The sequence below is a fragment of the Protopterus annectens genome, chromosome 2.part1 (genome assembly GCF_019279795.1).
Source record: "Protopterus annectens isolate FY-2018-M chromosome 2.part1, PAN1.0, whole genome shotgun sequence".
In the NCBI taxonomy this organism is placed as follows: Eukaryota; Metazoa; Chordata; order Ceratodontiformes; family Protopteridae; genus Protopterus; species Protopterus annectens.
In genome coordinates, this window is record NC_056729.1 from 1648460733 (window position 1) to 1648481713 (window position 20981).

General features: G+C 43.0%; 1 protein-coding gene across 3 annotated transcripts in view; it reads left to right on the plus strand.

The window, feature by feature from the left end:
- Nucleotides 1-20981, plus strand: part of CCHR2.PART1H1orf159 (chromosome chr2.part1 C1orf159 homolog) — a 603467-nt gene that overhangs the window by 483850 nt on the left and 98636 nt on the right. For all 3 annotated transcript variants that reach the window (XM_044063076.1, XM_044063078.1, XM_044063077.1), the window contains one exon: nt 15171-15196. In XM_044063076.1, the coding sequence (XP_043919011.1) occupies nt 15171-15196 (26 nt within the window). The remainder of the gene's footprint in view (nt 1-15170; nt 15197-20981) is intronic.

Genomic DNA, 20981 nt, shown 5'->3' on the forward strand with positions numbered 1-20981 from the left:
TAGATAGATGCTGGATAATTTTATAGGTGGTAAGAAGTTGTGTACATGTTAGTTGATGTGACAGTTCTAACCAATTTAGGATTTTCAGTGCTATACAGTGGTGGGTTCTGAAAGGGGTATTCATTTATTTTTTATGTTAACATTTGTTTACCGGGAAAGTCCGAATGGATATTAGTCATTTTTCAGCAGAGGCCCTGAGAGAAAAGCTCCATATGCAACAGATTACATAGTATTTATAAATAAACACTTTATAAAATATAATTGTATTGTCATATATTGACTTGGACAAATGTATTTGGTTTGCAAAGGGGTATTAAGATACTAATACAGTAAAGAGTGCATACAAGTCGAGTGACTAGGTGATGAACAGAACATTTTAAGAGATCAGAGAAGTACAGCAATGCCTATAAACAAAATGCCAGGTTGGAGTGTTTGCAGTATTTGCTCCAAATTTAGCAACTCTGTTATAGCATTGTTCACATTTTAATCTTTGTGAAGCTTGGAGGTTAGTAAGGATGGAGAGCCATAAAGAAGTGTGGGGAAGAGATAAGTAGTGGCAAGTGTAGTTTTAGTTGTCAGTAAGAGTTTTTGGCTCTACAACATCTCTAGTTTTTGATGAGTTTTTCTTGTGCAATTATGTGTATGTAGGTTGATTTTGTAAGATAATCATCCACTATCATCCCTAATAATTTGCTATGAGAATTGACTTCAGTGGTTGTATTATCAAGAGAGAGAGGGCTTTTTCACTTGATTGGGAATAAAAGCTACTTTGTCCTGGCCAGTTCCTCATCTTAGATTCCTGCTGAGGAAAAATAAGAATTGGTCTGGGAAGGGTAGCAACATTCCCTCTGAATCTTCAACTCTAATGGCATGGGTCATCCTCTTGCATTCATCCTAAGGTTGAAAACAAAACAGTCTTATAATTCTGAGGTTCTACATTAAACAGGAGATGAGTTCCAGATAAGGAAAATCAACATTTCTAGCCCAAAATTCAAAGCATGAATGGCAAGAGATGGCTATGACCAGCATGCCTCAGAGGCCTGAGGAGTATTTGTCACTCAGGTAAGAAATGAAAAAAAAGTATAAACCAATACTGTAACTGCCAAAACCCATCAGCACAGTAGCCTGTTGGATTATATCAGATTTCAACACTTTTTCTGATGTCCATCAAACTAAAACTGGAGGCCATTCATTGTGCCTGGTGCGCATGCCTTTTCCAGCATTCATGGAGATGAATATCCTAGTTCTGACATTGAATCGGAGGTAAGACAGGTTGACATTTTGTCCAACAGGCTGGAAATGTAATTATTAAAGAAAATGTCGAAGTTAAAATGCCATGGCTGTGACAAATACGTAACTACCCATATTGAAGCATAGCAGATATTCCAGAGTGCAGTATGGACAACCTATGTTAGCAGCATTATTTATATAACGGATGATCCAGCACTGTCCACTTCATGTTGCACAAAACTGATATCCAGTGCTGTCCACTTCATGTTGCACAAAACTGCATGCAAGTTCATTTCTGAAGCTAGTAGGAGTGCAGAGCTCCTTACCACTTAAATTCTTCTTAAGATTCTGAATTGTGATGCACAAGGACATGGAGTGTTCTTTACCCTTCATTTCACACCAACATCATCCCCTTCTTTGGAAAGACTTTGAGGCTCATGAGATTCTCTGTGGACTGGCCTTCAGTTGCCGTATCTTCACTGTAGATTATTTTTTTTTCTCCATAGCATCAGTGATCACACACAGATGCAAAGCTTGGAAGCACCGACTCTGCTTTTTGCAACCCCAAGAAGGTGGACACCTTTTAAAAGCCTCTTCTTTAGTTCTGCCACACTGTCATAGGTCTCATACCACTACACCCAGGTTTGGGCATGTGTAATGAGAAATATGTAAGGGAGGGTTGAGGACTTCATGCATGGACTGCTAACTGTAGGTAATGTTCCTACTGCAAAAACAAGAGATCACTGGAGGCACTTACCTTTCAAGGAGGGCAAGACATTTGACTGGATATGTCTGGTGAAACTAGGGGCATGTCCATTATTTACACCCACTGCATGCTACTCCTTGGCTGATTTTTGGACATGTACAATGAGAATGGCTACGGACTTGAGGTAAAAATCTTAGATGCATGTGATTGGTCACAGCACCACTCCTGCTATTCAACCCTCACTCCATGGGATGAGCAAATAGGCTGTATAGCTCTCACATCTGGAGGGGGTAGATCAACAGGAAGGTATATAAATAAGAAGGAAGGCCAGATTGGCATCTGGGGGTTAGATAAGACAAAAGTACTTTTTTTTTCCCCCCTATCCAATTTCCAGTCCTTCATTGTGGATCAAGCCTTGCTTATTAAACTGACCAAACCTCCCTAAGGATGGACTGATGGAGAACTTACAGAAGACTGTCTTCATATTTTAAAGTAGGTTGCAACATAACCATTTTTATTACTATACTAGTCATGTGGTAAGGAATGCAGGCTTAGATATAACCCTCTCTGTTACTGCACTAATTGGGTGGTAAGGGCTGCAGACTTGGCTATAACCCTCTCTTACTGTACTAATCAGGTGGTAATGGCTGCAGGCTTGGATATAACTGTGACACCCCACCACTGACCCAGTAATCAAGGAGCCTCAATCCTCACCACTGGCAACAGTGGGGGATGGTACACACTGGGAGGATGACAGGTGTGTACACAGTATTTACAGATGCAGCTCTCTGCATCAAGTGCAATGTCCCTTAAGAGCACAGAGACACCACAGTCAGTCTGGGGCTGGTTTCTCTCTCCTTCTGCATATCCCCAATAAGACTCCCCACTGGCACAGCTGTAGAGCTGAGATCTCAGCTGAGTGACCAAGCCAAGGCCTTCAGCACCCTGTCTATTCAACCAGTGCTTCGTGTTCCTGCCCAAGTAGCTGACACACACACTCTGAGATTTGATTTACACACACACACAAACCTGGGAAAGGTTGGCGCAGGTTTCTCAGCTATGCCCCCTTCTGCCCAGACTATAAGGTAGTTATACTACCACCAGTCACTCCTTATCAGCTGCTTTAAGGCCCTTAACAAAAGGTGACCAGTCTTACTGTGTAATGTTACTATCAATAAAAATGGTAGTTTGACCAAGAGCGAGGCTATTAGGAGTGGCCCACAGCGTCACCAAATATGCAAGTACCCTCAGTACTTAAAAATACATCTCACAAATAGTGGCCACAATGACAGGTTTAAATATATTTAATAATAAAAGAACAAGAAATACTCTGAACAATCAAAGTTGCATCAGAGTTCAAAATAACAGGAAATATTTAAAACATTGCAGGACAGACTTAAATAAAGGAAAGCATCTAAATTAAGCTCCACTGTATTCCTGACTATATCTAAAAGAAACTACTGTACCCAAATTAACTTGGAGCAAGACAAGACAGACGTGGTGAATGGGTTTTCCAGCTGATGTCAGATCAAAGACAAATACAGAATGCTCCGTCTCTGAGTTCTTAAATTAATATTTCCAGTATTACTGCTGGGTTAGCTTGCAGGATGCCCTCACCTCTTGTTATCTTAGGTTCATAGGTAGGCACTAGGCTATCTGCCCAAAGGCATTTATAAGCCTAGACAGAATGTGTTGGCTTTCGCCGCCCCCTTAGATTAGTTCCCTGTGCCTCTGTCCAACAGAGCCATTGAAGTGATCCCTGGGGTAAACTTCGTTTCCCATCCACTCATCAAGGTTTCTCTTGAAGAGGGTTAGCGAGGAGCTCTACCTGATATAGATTGGAATCTTGTTGCAGAGCATGGGAAGACTCTGGGACAGGAATCTATCCCTCCAGCACGTCCTATTTATTTTTGTGGTGAGGTTTAGATCCCTGGAGCGTGTGGCTCGAGGGGTATGGTTTTCTTTAGGTGGAGCATGTCCAATTCTGGGTTGGGAATGGCCTTTTATGTCGGGTGGAGATCACCTCTGAGTAGGCAGTGTGCAACAGAGTACAGCTGGCATTTCTTCATTCGAGCTACATAGGGCATCTGCTTGAGGTCCAGTGATCCTCTTGGTGAGGTACTTCTATGGTCTTTCCAGTTGTTGCAGGTGTCTTGTAAGGTATTGCAGGTGTCTTGTAAGGTACATCCCAAATGGGGCATTGTACTCTGATGGGTCTGAGTGATGCATAGAGGGACCTAATGACCGCTTTCAATCTGAATGCAAACCATTTTGTGATTTAGGTGGGCCATATAGAAGTATTTTCTAACCACTTTGGCAATGTGATTATCAAAGGAGAGGTTACTATCTACTTGGTTCCCCAGATCCATTATTACGTCTTCTGTATTTAGGGGGCTACCACCTATGTGGTAGTTTGTGGGTACTTTGTTTTTTCCAAAGGGGATGACTGCGCACGTTTTGGCATTTAGCTTGAGGCCATGGTTTTGACACCAGGTATCTGTCTCAGTGAGACCCTTTTGGAGGATGTCTGTCAGCTGGAGAGTCAAATATAGCCCCTAGTTTGCAGTAGTCTGTGAACTTGGTCAGCCATAGTCCTCCTGTGCTTGCCTGTATCTCTGAGAAGTATATGCCAAATAGGAGGGGTCCTAGGACTGAGCCTTGGGGAATGCCACTTGTAACCGGTTTAGTCAGACCTAGCTCCCGCAACTCTTACCATGTGGGTTCTGTCCCTGAGGCAGTTGGCAACCCATCTTGTGATGTAGGGGTTTTGTTCAGACTGGTGAGCTTGTCTAGAATACCCGAGTTGAGGAATGGTGTCGAAGGCCTTTGCGAGGTCTAGGTAGGCTGTGTGGACCACCTTTCCCTCGTCTATAGCCTTGGTAACTGTCTCAAAGAAGTTCACCAGGTTTAGGAGGCATGATCTGCCCTTAACAAAGCTAAACTGGGTAGGGTCCAGTGTTTGGAGGTTTTCAGTGTCTCTGTTAATGAGATCCATGATGATGCGCGCCATAGCTTTGCAGAGCAAGCCAGTCGGGCTTATAGGGCGATAGTTCCAGGGGTCAGTTGTGGCTCCACCTTTGTGGAGTGGAATAACTGTTGCTGTGCGCCACTCTGTGGGCATGTAGCCTGTGGAGAGGCTGAGTTTAACAGTGTGTTTAGGTGAAGGGTTAGTTCATCTTTGAGCTCATGTAGGACGCAGCCTGGGACACAATCCGGTCCCATTAATACTGTGTTTTTGGCTTTGGAGAGGGCTGTTTTAACTTGAGTGTCTGATTTCAGGGGCACTACGTTCTTCTGGTATAGTTATGGGCCCTTTTGGGGGTGAGGGGGGGGTGAAGTCTGCACTGAACCTGTCTGCTAGGATGTTGGCTATATCTGTCGGTTCAGTGTATTTTGTGCCATTCTGTACCAACTCCGAGCAGATCTGAGAATTGCCACTTAGATTCTTGGCATAGCTAAAGAATGCCTTGTTATCTTTGGAGTCCATAGCAATTTTTCTTTTGAAGCTCGCCTTGGATGATTTTATGAGGGAAAGTAGTTTCTTGCTGATACTGATCAGGGATGTCTTCCCTTCTTGGTATTTTAATCTCTTCTGTACTAGTTTCCTCCTATTGTATAGTTTGTTTATGGCAGGGGTCCACCAGACTGGTTTCCTTTTTTTGGAGGAGTGAGTTTTGGTTTTGTTTGGGATAGCATGATACATGCATCCTTGTACGTGCCCGTAGAGTGCATTTAGTAAAGGATTTTGCAGTTTGGACAGCGTTATCCTTTGGCATGAGTGCTTTGAAACTTCCCACCTCGGTCTTAAGTAACGTGAAGTTTGCTTTTGAAAAGTTTTTCACTGTGGTTTCTTTGACCAGGGGTGGTGACGGAATGTGGATATCCAGAATAATTAGTTTATGGTCAGATCTCACCAGCGAGGGGTTGACCTCTGGTGTGGAACACCGGTCGCCCATGTTGGTGATGACCAGGTCCAATATGTTGTCACCTCTGGTTGGCGGGTTGACCAGTTGATCCAGGACATTTGAGTTTATAAATTCTAGGAAATGTTGGGCAAGGGAGTTTGTACTTGAGTAGTTCTCCCATTTAATGTTTTGGTAATTGAAATCACCCAATATCAGGGTGTTTGGTAGGATCGTTGTTTCCCAGTGTTTCCAGGAATGCGGAGTGGGAATCCTGGGACATGGTGGGTGATCTGTAGCAAGCTATAATTTGAATAGCAGTTTTGCCCATTGTTAGTTGCACGTGGATGATCTTTAAAGCATCGTGTTATGCCACTAACCTGGAGGTGTTGGTATCCTTGATGAATGTGGATACTCTCCCGTCTTTTGTATTTCGGTCCGGGTTTTGTAGCCGAAATGTATGGTATGAGTTGTAGCCTGGTAGTGCTGGGGTGCTCTCTGGAGCCTTAAACCAGGTTTCTGTTACTGCACATATATCTATTTTCTCCATACTGAGGAGTGCCTCAAGTGCACGCATTTTGAAGTTTAGACTTCTGGCACTGAGTAGTATTACCCTCAGGTTTTTGTTACTTGTGCTATTTACGGTGGTGGGTTTGTCTTTTGAGCCTTGCCTAAAAAAGGCCCTATGGGGGTGGCAAGAGCCTTGGCCAGTATTCGAAAGCCTAAGGGTGTCTGGTGCAAGCCATCTCTAGCGAAGCAGCGTGGCTTGTCGAGCATGTCATCCCAGGCTGACAGACACTGGATCCCCTTTGACACCAGAAGCTTAGCCAATTGTTGAAATTGATAATTTTTTCTCTGTACAGTGGTATTCTTGGTGAGGGCAGGATGCTACTCGGGGTCAGGGTCATACCGGCCTGGGCTACGTGATCAGACTGCTCCCCCATGTCTCTTTTCATGTAGTCCAGGGGGGTACGGCTCAGGTCATTCACACCAACATGGACAATGAAAGTCATATTTGTACTTGTTCTGGAGTGACCCGAGTGCTTGTGTTGTGGCGGATTCTGGCACCCGACAGGCAGCAAACAGTAACCTTCCCCTTGTTCAGCCTAGTGAGTGGGACGTCGGTGTGCCTGACTATAGAGTCACCTATTACTAGTGTGTTGGGTATGTCATTTTGCCTTAAGGGCTGTGATTGTGTGGCACACTGGTTTTGTGGTATGTGTTTCATGGTTTGTGTTGGGTGGGGGGGGGGGTGGAGGTTGCTTGGATGTCTGCTTTGGAGGTCTCTGTTGCTTTTGCAGATTTTTGTTTAGAGCCTCTGAGTATGTTTTCATGTATTTGTGTGTTTTTTGCCGGTGCTGGTTTCATAGGTCTATGTGAAACTGGTGGTGTGATGCAAGTAATTCCCTTCTGCTCTTGACTGCCTGGTCCAGTCTTGGGTTGAGAGAGCTTCGCCTCCAGTTTGGCTGACTTTAGTTCGCAAGCTAAACCCCTATTGCTAGAAACGGTCAGCCTTTAGCATCTACCTGTGAAATATACATAGCCCTCAGATCTTTGCAGCTGCTGGAAGACAAAACAATAAAACTCTTACAAGACAATGCAGAAGGCTCCCTAGTTTTAGACATGTCTCCTTGCTGCATTAAAACCATCTTTTATGGTGCAGTTATAAAATAAATTTAAACTATTTTTGTGAAGTTTTGCAAGTCAACCTATGTTCCAGTTTGCACTATTAAAAATGTACATTTACACAGGTACAGTAATGTATATATGTTTCTGTTTTCCAGTAGGGTACACTGTGGATACATCTTTAAGCTCAGTACTTTACAAGCCCTTTCCACACATACTTCTGTACCAGCAGTTTGATATACACATAACCTACAGATGTCCTTCTATTCCCATGTTACAGTATTCATACTGTGGGATTTCCAGCCCCCAGGCGACCCGAGGTCGGTTCCAATACAAAAGCTTAAGCCTGGCTGCCGTAGGTGTGTGGGACATCACACACAGACCCATAAACCTTGTTGGAGTATAAATGTGACTTTGGCACACACAGACCCCAGAACTTTTCAGCCGCAGATGATTAATTCGATTGCTTCGCTCCTATGTCCGAAGACATCTAAAAATAAGTACCCCTTTGGGATTTTTGCGTTTTCGTACTTGAGCTTTAGCTTGGTTGCTGTAGTTGGTTTTCTCTAGCCGATGGTGGAGAAAAAGATTAAATGTAGTTGCGGCCACCAGATTCCACCCAAAGACTCCCACAACCACTGTGATTTTTGCTTGGGTAAGGAGCACAACTACAAGGCCTTCTCTATTTGCCAATCCTTTGTACCCAAGACGTTATGCAGCCATCTGTCTGCATTAACTCTATTTCTACAAAACCAAAGGCTTAAAAGCCTCACGTTTAGGATGGATCCAGGGTTGGACGCCCAAGCCGAACAACCGTGGAAGAAGGCCAAGGTTTGCAGGCCTTCTCCAGATGCCGCTTCGCCTTTGGGTGTCCCAACTTCCGTTCTAGGGGCTGAGGGACACCTAATTACTCCGGTTCCGATAGCTTCTCTAGAAGAGGCAACCACAGACAGCACGTCAGTGAAGTCGTCTGTCCATAACCGATGTCGAGGGGGAACCATCGCTTGACTGGCCAACCGAGACCTCTCCTACACCAGTGCAGGCCTCTTTTTCCTTACCCACCCAGGCACACACTCCTAAAAGGAAGCAGAAAACTAAATACTTGAGCCCGATGCCTCCGGCAGCCCCAGACTGAAAGTCCTTCACTTCCTCCTTGATGCAGCCCTTTGTGGCTCTTAGGCCTACAGGCCCTCCTCCCACCAGCATCCCTGTACTGAGTCCTAGGCCTGCTTCTGTCTCCTCCCTGCCTTTAGCATCTACTCAGCAAACAGTTACCCAGGAAGACCCAGAACAGTCTTTTATTCCTCCGCTGAGGAATCTGTCTCCTATGTTTCACAGATTGCCTCTCCCATAAACTATTACTCCCGTGAAGAGGACTTTATTGAAGGGGCCTCCCCACCTGAGGACTTATTTGGGGGGACTTTCTCAAAAATGAAAGATTATTTCAAGTGGGATGCTTCTTTAGTCTCTGAAACCCAGAAAAGATACTTTGAGCTTATACAGCTTGACTCCCCTTAACCTATCCCTCCAGTAGTTCCAGCTTTCTTGAATGCCTTCACTTTGGTTTCCAAGAACCCAAACTCTCAACCTCCTGCCCCTAAGAGGCCAGATAAGTTTTACAATGCCCCTGATGACAAGTTCCTGATAAAACCACCTTTGGCCGACCCAACCTTTTATTGCAGTATCCCCAGACAGACAGTCTAGGCAGTTGCCTTCTGCTTCCCTACTGCCATCCAATAAAGACACCAAAACCATGGACAGGATGGGGAAAAAGGTATAATACACCTCTACCTTGGCTTTCAAGGCTATAAACTGCCAAACCCGCATGGTGAAGTATGCCCTAGACCTGGTCTCTCGGGCTTCCACCTTGTTGGCTACCACCCCAGACTGTCCAGCCAAATCTGACATTTCCTCCAAATTTAAACTGGCCACCTAAGTAGCCAGACACTTTATCTGCTGCATCTATGATGCTGCCAAAGTAGTTGCTAGATCTGCTGCTCCTGCTTCCACCTTGCGCAGATACTCCTGGCTCAGGCTACAACCTCTGCCAGATGATTTTAAAGCCAAGATCATGGATGCTCCTCTGGATAACAACCTTCTATTTGGCAAAAATGCTGCAGAACTATTTAAAAACTTGCAAGAAACTGCAGTACATTAAGCATTTGCTGGTGTCTCCATTGCCCAGATATTACAGGAACTACCCAGCCAAAACATCCTTTGTTATAAGGGCCACTTCCACATCTTGCCCCTCTACTGCTAGACCACGTAGGGGATCTTGGAGACAACCATATCCCAGACCCCCTCAACCACAACCCCCCAACAAACAGCCATTTCCAGATAGAGGGGGACCCTCCTCTGCACAACTGCCTTGCCCACATTCCCCTGTCCACCTACCTTATCCAATGCCTCCCTTTTTGGAGAACCATCACTACAGATCGGTGGGTTCTTTCCCTCACCCAAAAAGGATTCTTTCTTTCCTGGAAAGAGAAACCTACACCAATAAAAATTCCTTCACCCTCCTAAAAATTAACTCCCTTTACTTCCTCCCATCCTGCAGGAACTACTTTCCCAAGGAACAGTAGAACCAGTTCCCTCAAGTCAGGAGAGACGAGTCTTCTACTCCCACCTCTTCTTAGTACCAAAAAAGGATGGCCCCCTGGAGACCTATCCTAGACCTCTCTTACCTAAACCTGTTCCTACAGGTTCCCTCCTTCGAGATGCTTTCCCTTCAAAATATTTTACCCCTCATTCCACCTCAAGCTTTCATGGTTATCCTGGACCTAAAGGATGCATACCTGCACATCCCAGTCAAACCTTCCCACATGAGGTCCTGCGCTTCTCTGAGCCCTCTTATTTTCAATTTACTGCATTGCCTTTTGGCTTCCCTACGGCACCCAGAGGTTTTACAAAGTGCTTGGCCCCAGCCATCTCCCACTGGAGAACCAAGGGAATTCAAATCTACCCTTACTTGGACGACATTCTCATTTTGGCAGAATCACAGTCCACTCTTCAGGCAAATCTCCAGTTCACCATGTCCCTTCTAAACAGCCTGGGTTTCACTCTCAACCTCCAAAAATTATCTTTCTTCCCACAACAGGACAGGGTTTTCCTAGGGTGCAGAATCAGAACAGATCTGATGAGATCCTTCTTACCACCAGACAAGGTACAGTCCCTCTCCTCCCATTTTCTAAGTCTGTTGTCAGAATCGCATCCAACTGCAAGACAGTTTCTCCAAACTATAGGCTCATGGTTGCCACCATTCCCATGCTCCCACGAGCAAGGATGCACATGAGAAAATTCCAGTTGTATTTAGACTGTTGGTCCCAGAGCCAACAACCTCTAGACAAACTCACCCCTTTTTTGCCCGGTCTAAAATTAGAGCTGAAATGGTGGATTCAGCAGGTTTCCAACAACCAGGGAATTCCTTTTCAACTTCCTCCCACTTCCCAGTCTGTGCACACAGATGCATCATACCTAAGATGGGTTGCAACTCTGCAGGGCTACAGAGTACAACAGTGCTGGACCCCTGGCCTGCAAAAACAGAACATCAATGTCATTGAGATGACTGCTGTCCTAGCTCTAAAAGTCTTCTTTCCCATGCTGCAACCAGGATTACTCTATATTGTGACACATGTGGTACCCAAACAAACAAGGAGGGACAGAGGTATACCAGTTATGTTGGATTACCGTGTTAATCTGGGAGATGGCAGCAAAACACAACCTCTTCCTGAAAGCTTCATACATCCCCTTTCAGGCAAGCAAGTGGACATGCTCAGCAGAACCCCATCTCTGCAACATGAATGGATGTTGCACAGGGATACCTTCCTACACATAGGCACACCACAGCTGGATCTGTTTGCCTCCCCCCAGAACAGACAAGAAAACTGACCACATTTTGCAGCAGGACTCCCTCACCTTTAGCTTGGAGAGTGGATCCCTTCAGTTTTTCATTGCAGGGAATCTACCTATATGCCTTCCTGCCCTTCCTACTAATTCAGAGTCTCCTTCTGAAAGTCAAGAAGGAACAACCAAAAATCTTGCTGGTGACTCTCTATTGGCCAAGGCAACACTGGTTCCCCCTTCTGTTTTCACTAGCCAAGGGTAATCACCACAAGTTACCCCACCAGGTGTACCTACTAACTCTGTAATAGGGATCCCTCCTGCTCCCACAGCTGTCTTTACTACAACTAACTCTGTGGGTGATCAACTTTTGATCCCTTTTAGACAGCACTACTCAGAAGATGTGCTCTCTGTTCTGAGGGAGGCCAGGAAACCAACAACTAGAAAAAACTACTTGTCTAAATGGCAGAGATTCTTGAAATGGTCTTCTCTGAGAAACAAGGACCCATTTCTAGCAGATCCTCCCCTGGTCCTGACCTATACCTGCGGACTCATTAAAGAGGGGCTAGCTTACTCTTCTGTCAAAGTCCATCTCTCAGCCATTTCTGCATGCTTGCCTTCACAGCCGCCTCTTCTCTCTAGACTGGATGTAAAACTTTTCTTGAAAGGGGTCTTACACATCAGACCACCAAGAAAGCTCATTCCTCTTCCCTGGGATCTCATCTTCATGCTAGAAAAAGCTTATTCTGCCCTATTTTGAGCCAACCAGCACAACATCTCCTCTTCAAATGTGCACATGGGAAACCATCCTTTTAATGGACCTTGCCTCTGCTAGAAGAGTGTCTGAATTACAGGCCTTGATGGCCTGCCCTCCTCACAACTCCTTCCACAATGACAGGTGTCCCTATGCACTAACCCCTCCTTTATGCCCAAAATAGTTAATGAGCTTTCCTTAAACCAGTACATTCACCTACTCACCTTCCCCTCTCCTACTAACTCTGCAGAGAGGATCCTCCATTCCTTAGATGTACATAGGCAACTGAGATTCTACTTGGCCAAGTCTTTCAGAAAATCTGACCAACTGTTCATTTCCTTTCATCCCAGGGCCTTGGGTAAGGGAATCTACAAACAAACTATTTCCTCCTGGATCAGAAAATCCATCCTTTTTTGCTACTCTCATCACAAACGACTGTGGGCCTATTCTACCAGAGGTATGGCTATACTTCTAAGGCCTTCATGAAAGGAATTAGACACAGCTTCCATCATGGAGGCAGCCACCTGGTCCACAGCCCATACTTTCACCAAGTACTACAAGATGGACAAGGTCCCTAGGGCCAGGGCAGGGTTTGCCAGGGCAGTCCTGCAAGGATTCCTAGAATCCTCCACCTCTGCCACCAACCAACATTCCTCCTAGCTGTGGTACTCTCCCACAATATGAATCCTGCAACATGGGAGTAGGACATAGAGTAGTTGTGTAAAATCTTACTATAACCATAGATGTCCTTCTCTTCCATGTTGCAGTATTTCTTTCCACCCTCCATCCCCCTGATAGCCTCTATCTTCTCTAGGGTATACCCTCACTGCAGGCCACTCATTAAAGCCCTGCAAGGACATTTGCTTTTCCTTGGCCTTATAGTCTCTTCTCTGGGCTTCAAGTTCTGTGCGTGCCGACGTCACATTTATACTCTGGTTTATGGCCCTACGTGTGATGTACCATGCACCTATGGCAGCCAGGCTTAAGCTTTTGTATAGGAGCTGATGTCTGGTCACCTGAGGCCTGGAAATCCCACAATATAAATACTGCAACATGGAAGAGAAGGACATATATGGTTATGGTAAGATTTTACACAACTATTCTTTCTAATACATTTGTAACCCAAGCATATGAATCATGTTGATATTCACAAATGAGATATAATTATTTACAAAATTCCAGATAGCTGGGCTGGCAGCATCTCCTTTCATGACAATAACCCTCTTTTTTACTGTACTAATCTGGTGGTTAGGGCTGCAGTTTTAGATATAATCCCCTCCCTTACTGTACTAATAAAGTGGTAAGGGCTGTATGCTTAGATTTGTTCCTGCACATAATGGGAAGGCCGAGGCTGGATTCTTAGCTCAAGAAGTGTTCTTGCTGTACAGAATGGAAAAGTTGGAATTTGAAGTGTTTATCAGGCCTATTAGGATCTCAAGTTAACCACTGTCTCTGGACTGGCTTTGTCCCAGTAGAGTGGAGGACAGCAACAGTCATCCCTCTGCATAAAGGGAAACTATCTGCTGACCCAGGAAATTACAGACCTGTACGTGTGACTTGTCTTGAATGGAAAGAATAGTCATGGACCTGATAATGACATAGGAGACCTCCAAACACTGGACCCAATCCCAATTCAGCTTTGTCAAGAAAAAGTCATGCCTACTGAATCTGGAGGATTGTGTTGAAAGTCATAAAGGCCATGAATGAGGGTAAAACAGTACATACCGCCTACCTTGACCTGGCCAAGGCATTTGACACAATTCCCTACTCTATTATAAATAAACTCGCAAAACTGGGCATAAATCAGTCACCAAATGGATAGCCTATTGCCTCATAGACGGGACACGTGTTTAAAGTGGGTGAACCCAGATCCAGCAATAGGTCAGTCAGTAGTGATGTGCCACAGGGCTCAGTACTGGCACCACTCCTTTTCAGAATATACTTGTCTGAAGTCAAGACAAATGTGGAAGGACTCTGGATGACAGTTTTACTGATGCCTGCAAGTGGGTGGGCAGTTATTGACTCCCCTAGTGATGGTAGATATCCTTCAGGAGGGTCTAGATCAGACAAATGATTGGTATCAAAACCATGGCCTAAAATTAAATGCAAAAAAATCAATATACCTTTTGGAAAATCAAATACCCCTGCAAATTACAGTATCAATAGCACACCCCTTAGCGTAGACTTGGAGGTGAGAGATCTAGGTACACAGATAGTAGCCTGAACTGTGACATCCACGGTGGTAAAGCAATCCTTTTATGAGCCACAACTTATAAGTAAAGGTATGGCATCCAGATCCAAAGAAATTATAGTTCTACTGTACTTGTCCCTCAGAGTGCAGTGCACCATTTGATATGTACATGACTAGGCACTTGCAACAGCTGGAGCGACCTCAGAGGTACCTCACAAAATACAGGGTGTTAACAACATGAACTGTATGTATAACCTAAAAGCCCTATCCCTTTACTCTGTGTCCTACCTACTGTGAAGTGGTGCCCTATACCTGACTTGCATGGCATTCAGAAATCCAGGTCTGATGGAGCTGCTACACATCTGCAAGTCAAACAGCACAAGGGTCACCAGATCTAGGGATCTAAACTTAGTCATCAACCCAAACAAAGCATGCTGGAGAGACAGATGTGTCTCAAAAATTGCCCCTTCTTTGGAACAGGCTTCTTAGTCTTATTAAGCAGAGTCCTTCCCTGGCCCTCTTCAAATCGCAAATTCACACCTGGGACCTGGAATATTGCCAGCATCCCTTATGAACAAGGACAGTCTGTAAGATGCTCAATGCACATGTGCAAATCCATGCCATCTTCTTGCCCCTAGGGACCATATTTTGGGTAAAATCGTGTTATATTGGTTAAGCTTTTAAGGGCCCTAAGACATTAGCCTTGTAATCTCTTATGAGCCTATGAACCTATGACCAGTTTACTTGAGAGTTGCTGGTCATTTAATTTTTGTAGTAGTAGTTGAATGATGTTGGTCTAATTGCATTTGTAGGTCTAGTACCTTGTAATGTATGCATTTGGCAGATGTATTTCACAGTCATTTAGTCACTGAATTTCTATTTGGGTAGTTTATGCACTAACTTTTATTTTTTGTTTTCTAGCTTCTATACTGCAACCTAGTGAAACGGTAAGTGCCTTCATAGTTAGACTTAAAAGAGAAATTGTGAAAGTTACGTCTGGAAAGTACCATTTCTCCACTCGTATATTCTAAGATTATTTTAGCATATTTAAAATAATAAGCTCAAATTTGTAAAGCAATCATGCTTGGCACTGGTAACATTTTGGTCTGAACATTTTATTTTGTTTTGTTTTAACACTTGGGAGGCAAGAATTCTACCACTGAACTACCAATTGGGAAGTGGGTGATGCAGTGGATACTGTTGTTGCCCCACAGGAAGAGGTTCACTGGTTCGATTCTTGGTTGGAGTGCTTTCTGTGCAGAGTCTACACATCCTTCCTGTGTTCATTTGGGTTTCTCTAGGTGCTCTGGTTTCCTTCCACATTCCAAAGACATACAATAGGTGGATTGGACCTCTAAATTGACCGCGTGTGGGTGTGTGTATGATGTGCAAGGACAACTGTGGCAGGGCTAGCTTCCTGGCAGTGTAATCTTTGGTTCTAGATTGTCATTGTCGAGGTTGAAGTAACACCCTGACCCCATGGATTCATAGGTTGCTAGGCTGACGACCCAGGGGCCTTTCTGAGCCTAGCCAAGTTTTCCCAAAAGAATAATGATGTCCTCTGTCTGAAAAGGACATTGAGAGCCAGGCATCTATAGGCTACCTCTGTCCAAAAGGGACATGGATGCCAGGCCTGGTGTAAATTTCCTATTTAGAAAAAAGTAGAAAAGTCGACCACAGTGTGAGCGGAGCTGACAATAAGGCACAGACCAGAGATGAATATAAATATAGAGTAGCAGCGTCTGTTCCAAATAAGCACACCGACTGAGCGCTTTCACCAGGTAAACTGGTTTCATCAGAGTCACAAAAAACACACCCAGCAAGATGTTTTTAAGTACTCATACAATTCCCAATTAAACAATCAATCAATCCACTCACATTTATAAAAATATATATAATCTTGACACAAAAATCAAAATTTAAAAAACCACTCCAAATACTGAACAGTATAACACTATGTAGAACAAACATGACATAGTAGAACGGAGCATAATCATGTGCATCTAGCCTAAACAGTGTACCTATAAAAAGGGTCTCCACGTAAATTAATGTAAATGTAAAATTACAGTAACCTAACATGTAAAGGCTCTTGAAATATAGTACAACGGCATGTTCCATAAGTGCATATTTAAATACTCTATAATATGCACAAATAACCCAACACAATATTTAAATATATAAAAAATGACTAAAGTAACAAAGTCAAGTAAATAATATTAAATGAAATTTGCCCTGTATTTCAATAGGGGTTTTAAAGAAATACCTTCATTAATCCCCGGAAATTTTGTGGCGTTCAATCTAATCTGCCACTCCATTTCACGAAGGGCTACAAAGTTGTTAACATCACCATGGTAACTTGACTTTGTTCTATCAACTATAAAGAATAAAAAATTTTTAAAATTGCAACACACCTTGGAATGTAAAGAGGGCATTGTGTTCATCCCCTCTTCTGATGGAGCCGTAATGCTCCCTAATCCTTTCCTTCAAACTCCTCGTAGTCATGCCCACATAAAATGCTTCGCATGACATACAAGAAGCTATGTAGAAACAATTTTTCGTGACACAATTGCACCGTCCAGGACACGCAATAGTACGTCCAAAACCAGCTACCACCAAATAGGAACCTTCAGCTATGTACCTACACCATTTGCAACATCCACATTTACCCATAAAGGATCGCCTAAAACCATCATTGTTCCTTTCTAATATATCCTTCAAATTGCGCCCCCTACTGTAAACAATGGCAGGTGCATCACCCAAAATTGCTCTCGTGTCAATGCTCAAAAAGTAATCCCATAGATCCCTCAAGCTTGCACATATTTCAGGCGAAACATCATTGTATTTTAATACAAAAGTTGGACCGGTCACAACAGTACTATTATCTGTTGTGTCATTGTTAAAATTGACAGCAGAGGACACTGTACCCTTAATTTTCAAAATTGGTAAGTATTTACTTTTCCTCTTTCTATACACCTCTTTTTTCTGGTTTTGGTTAACAATGCCATTGGATAACCCCTTTCAAGAAATAGACCAATAAGGGTGTATATCTCTTTTTTGAATGTTATGTCATCACTTATCAATCTTGATAAGCGGACCATTTGGCCCTTCACCAAACCTTTCCTTTGGTGCATCGGGTGGCAACTAGAAAAGTGTAACATGGAATTGGCATAACTGGGCTTCCTATAAATGTTGCTAGTAAACCCTGTACTACTTTTGGAGATCTTGATGTCCAAATAGTTGGCACAATCATAACTCCAATTGTACGTAAATTTAAGGAACCTAGAAGTATTGTTTAAATATACAATAAATTCTCCAACACTCGATTCATCACCTTTCCAAAGAATTAACAAATCGTCAAGGTATCTGTTGTAAAGTAAAATATTTTCAGAAAATCTAGAATCAAAAATATTCTCTTTTTCCCACGCCAGGAGCACCAGATTAGCAAAAACTGGGGCACACCGAGCCCCCATTGCTACCCCAGTCAGCTGTTTGTACATTTCTCCTTCAAATGTTAGGAAATTGTTGTTTAAAACTAACTCCATCAACCCACAACAGATCTCCAGTTTTTCCAAATCAAAATTCGAGCTGGAAAATAAACTATCATAAAAAAGTTCTAGGCCCTTAAGATGTGGAATTACAGAGAACAAAAGATGTGGAATTACAGAGAACAAATTAATGACATCAATGGTCAAAAAACCAAAATTGCCCAGTTCAGAATAATCAACCGAATTAAATCTCTCAAGACAATGCCAAGAGTCCTTCAATATATGCCCTGCATCTGTTAGGGCTTTCTTTACAATACATGTCAACAAAAGCTGCCAATGGTTCAGTCTTCGAACCCTTGGCAGAGACAATGGGCTGAAACTGTAAAAGCTCAGTTCCCTTGTGCACCTTAGGCATACCAAAAAATTTTGGCATATTAGGGAACTTCACTACAAGGTAATTGAACTCAACCTCATTAATCACACCTTGGTACAAAGCATCCAGTAAATATAAATCAATTTTCTGATATGCCAAATTCACCTCGTGCATAGAAACCCTACTGTATGTGTTGTCATCACTTAATATTTTCATAATTTGGCCAGTTTAATCAATGTTATGCATGATGACCATCCCCCCACCCTTGTCTGGTCTCATGCATCTATACTGCCTAGATGAAGTGAATTCATTAAGAGTAGTTCTTTCATTTTTAGTCAAATTGTCAATATACCTAGCTTTTCGTGCACAAATTCTCCTCAATTCGTACTCAACCATGTTATCAAAAATGTTAAGTTCCTTGTTGGGAAGTGGCATGAAAATACTTTTCGTCTTGAGTATTATGTTTTTCTGCCCTTTGTCTTGAGTGTTTGCACCTGGACAAGCTGAATGAAAGTGTGACTTCAAATTAAGTTCCCTCACAAACAGTTTGAAACTTTTTAATAACTGTGTAGTGTCAATATTGTAACTTGGCACAAATTTATCACCTTTACTAAACAACTTAAAATGGGATTCAGTAAGCACAAGATCGGTATAATTGTAAATAATAAATCCCATTTCCTTAATAATGGTATGCTTCATCCCCCCAACTGGGACTGTAATCACGTTGTTAACTTCTTTTGTGTTTAAACTGACATCACACCCATCACTACTGCACATCTCTTGGGCCAAGTTAACCAGAGTGTTAACCTCCGTAAATTCCAGACAATTGGAACCCAATGGTGCAGGGACACAACTGCTGTCAACAACATCTTTACTCATAAGACACAAAGAATCATGTACATACTCACTTGCCAAACCGTGATCCGTGACTGTCATTAAAACTACGTAGTGATGGAAGTACTGTAATAGATTTATCATGGTCGCCGACCCCCCCCATACCACAGTCATCATAAACAACATGGTCATGAACACTGTCAGGAATAAACAAAACATCATTAGAGATACTGGAAAATGAAAGTAATTCAGTGGTGTTGTCATAATCACAGACCCCCCCCCCCCCCCGGTTATACACTCGTCATGAACAGTGTGATCGTGAATACTATCAGGAACAAACAAAACATCTAAATTCTTACACACTTCAAAATCAACAATAAAGTCAGGGGTAGAAAGTTCTAATGGTAATTCATCCCCCTCCTCCTTGGGACTCTATTGTTGAAATTTGCCGTAATGCTGCCCCTTGTTCTGTAGTCTTTCTGACCTCCGAGGCATTACTGGTTCCTCTAAAAAAAATGTCTTGGTCCTGACCATCATCGATAAAGTCTCTATTAGAAGTACTGGAGTCAACCCTAGCGTATGTCCTAGTTGGAAAACTAGTTGCATTACGCCCTGGTGGATAAGCAGCCATGTTTTTGTAATCAACACAATCTCCAGCCAGTTTCTTGTTTTTAGTATTGGTATTCTTTTTGACAAAAATTTCAACATTTTTAATGACTTTCTCAAAGTGATTTTGGTGTTGAAAAAACAATAAGTCATTAGTGATACTAGAATCAAGCCTGACAATCTCGTCACGTAGCTGCTTAAGTTTAGTGTCATTGTTGCGTAAAATCACATCAAGTAACTCCATACCTGTTGTCTGGTACAGTTCAATTAATTCCTTGTAAGCCTCCGACCCAGGGTCGACCCCTGTGGGTAATTTCCATATGCGTAGACCCTTCGGTACTTGCTTCAAGTCCCTCGGTTTAGACAAGAACAAACTATCAAGTTGAACTGCTCTATATTTGATACAGAGTTTCTCATATTTAAAATTTTGTTCTCTAAGCGTAAGAGCCGGTTGATAACCATCGCCCCTCTGGTCACTCGTGAACGAATCCAATTGCACGCTCAATTCTGGGGCCTCAAACCAGAAAGCAAGGTTACGTTGCTGGGTAGTGTTGTTCGTTGAACCTAAAGGAGCAGCCGCAGCAGCATTTAAAGCACTAGATCCAGTCTGATTCCTCCCAACGACACCACTGTATGTAGCAGTTGGATTCACCCTTTGCCCTGGTGTGATGTCGTTTGGTGAGTGCATAGTGTACAATTCTACTTGTGTCTCCGTAGGACTGTTAACTGGAGTGTCTTCATTACTACTCCTCTCCCCTTCATATGCACGAATCAATTTGCCCAATACCGCTGTAAGCTCCTTGAGAATGCCTTCCATATTCTGGTCTCACCATGCCAACGCCACAAAACACTGAGTCAACCTACTGTGTAAATGAATCAGAACACCAACTCCAATACAGGAATCCACATAGAAAAAAGTAGAAAAGTCGACCACAGCGTGAGCGGAGCTGACAATAAGGCACAGACCAGAGATGAATATAAATATAAAGTAGCAGCGTCTATTCCAAATAAGCACACCGACTGAGCGCTTTCACCAGGTAAACTGGTTTCATCAGAGTCACAAAAAACACACCCAGCAAGATGTTTTTAAGTACTCATACAATTCCCAATTAAACAATCAATCAATCCACTCACATTTATAAAAATATATATAATCTTGGCACAAAAATCAAAATTTAAAAAACCACTCCAAATACTGAACAGTATAACACTATGTAGAACAAACATGACATAGTAGAACGGAGCATAATCATGTGCATCTAGCCTAAACAGTGTACCTATAAAAAGGGTCTCCACGTAAATTAATGTAAATGTAAAATTACAATAACCTAACATGTAAAGGCTCTTGAAATATAGTACAACGGCATGTTCCTATTTCCCATCAACTGGTCTAAGTTGCAGTTAAACTGAGTAAAAGACAAACTCTGCTTCACA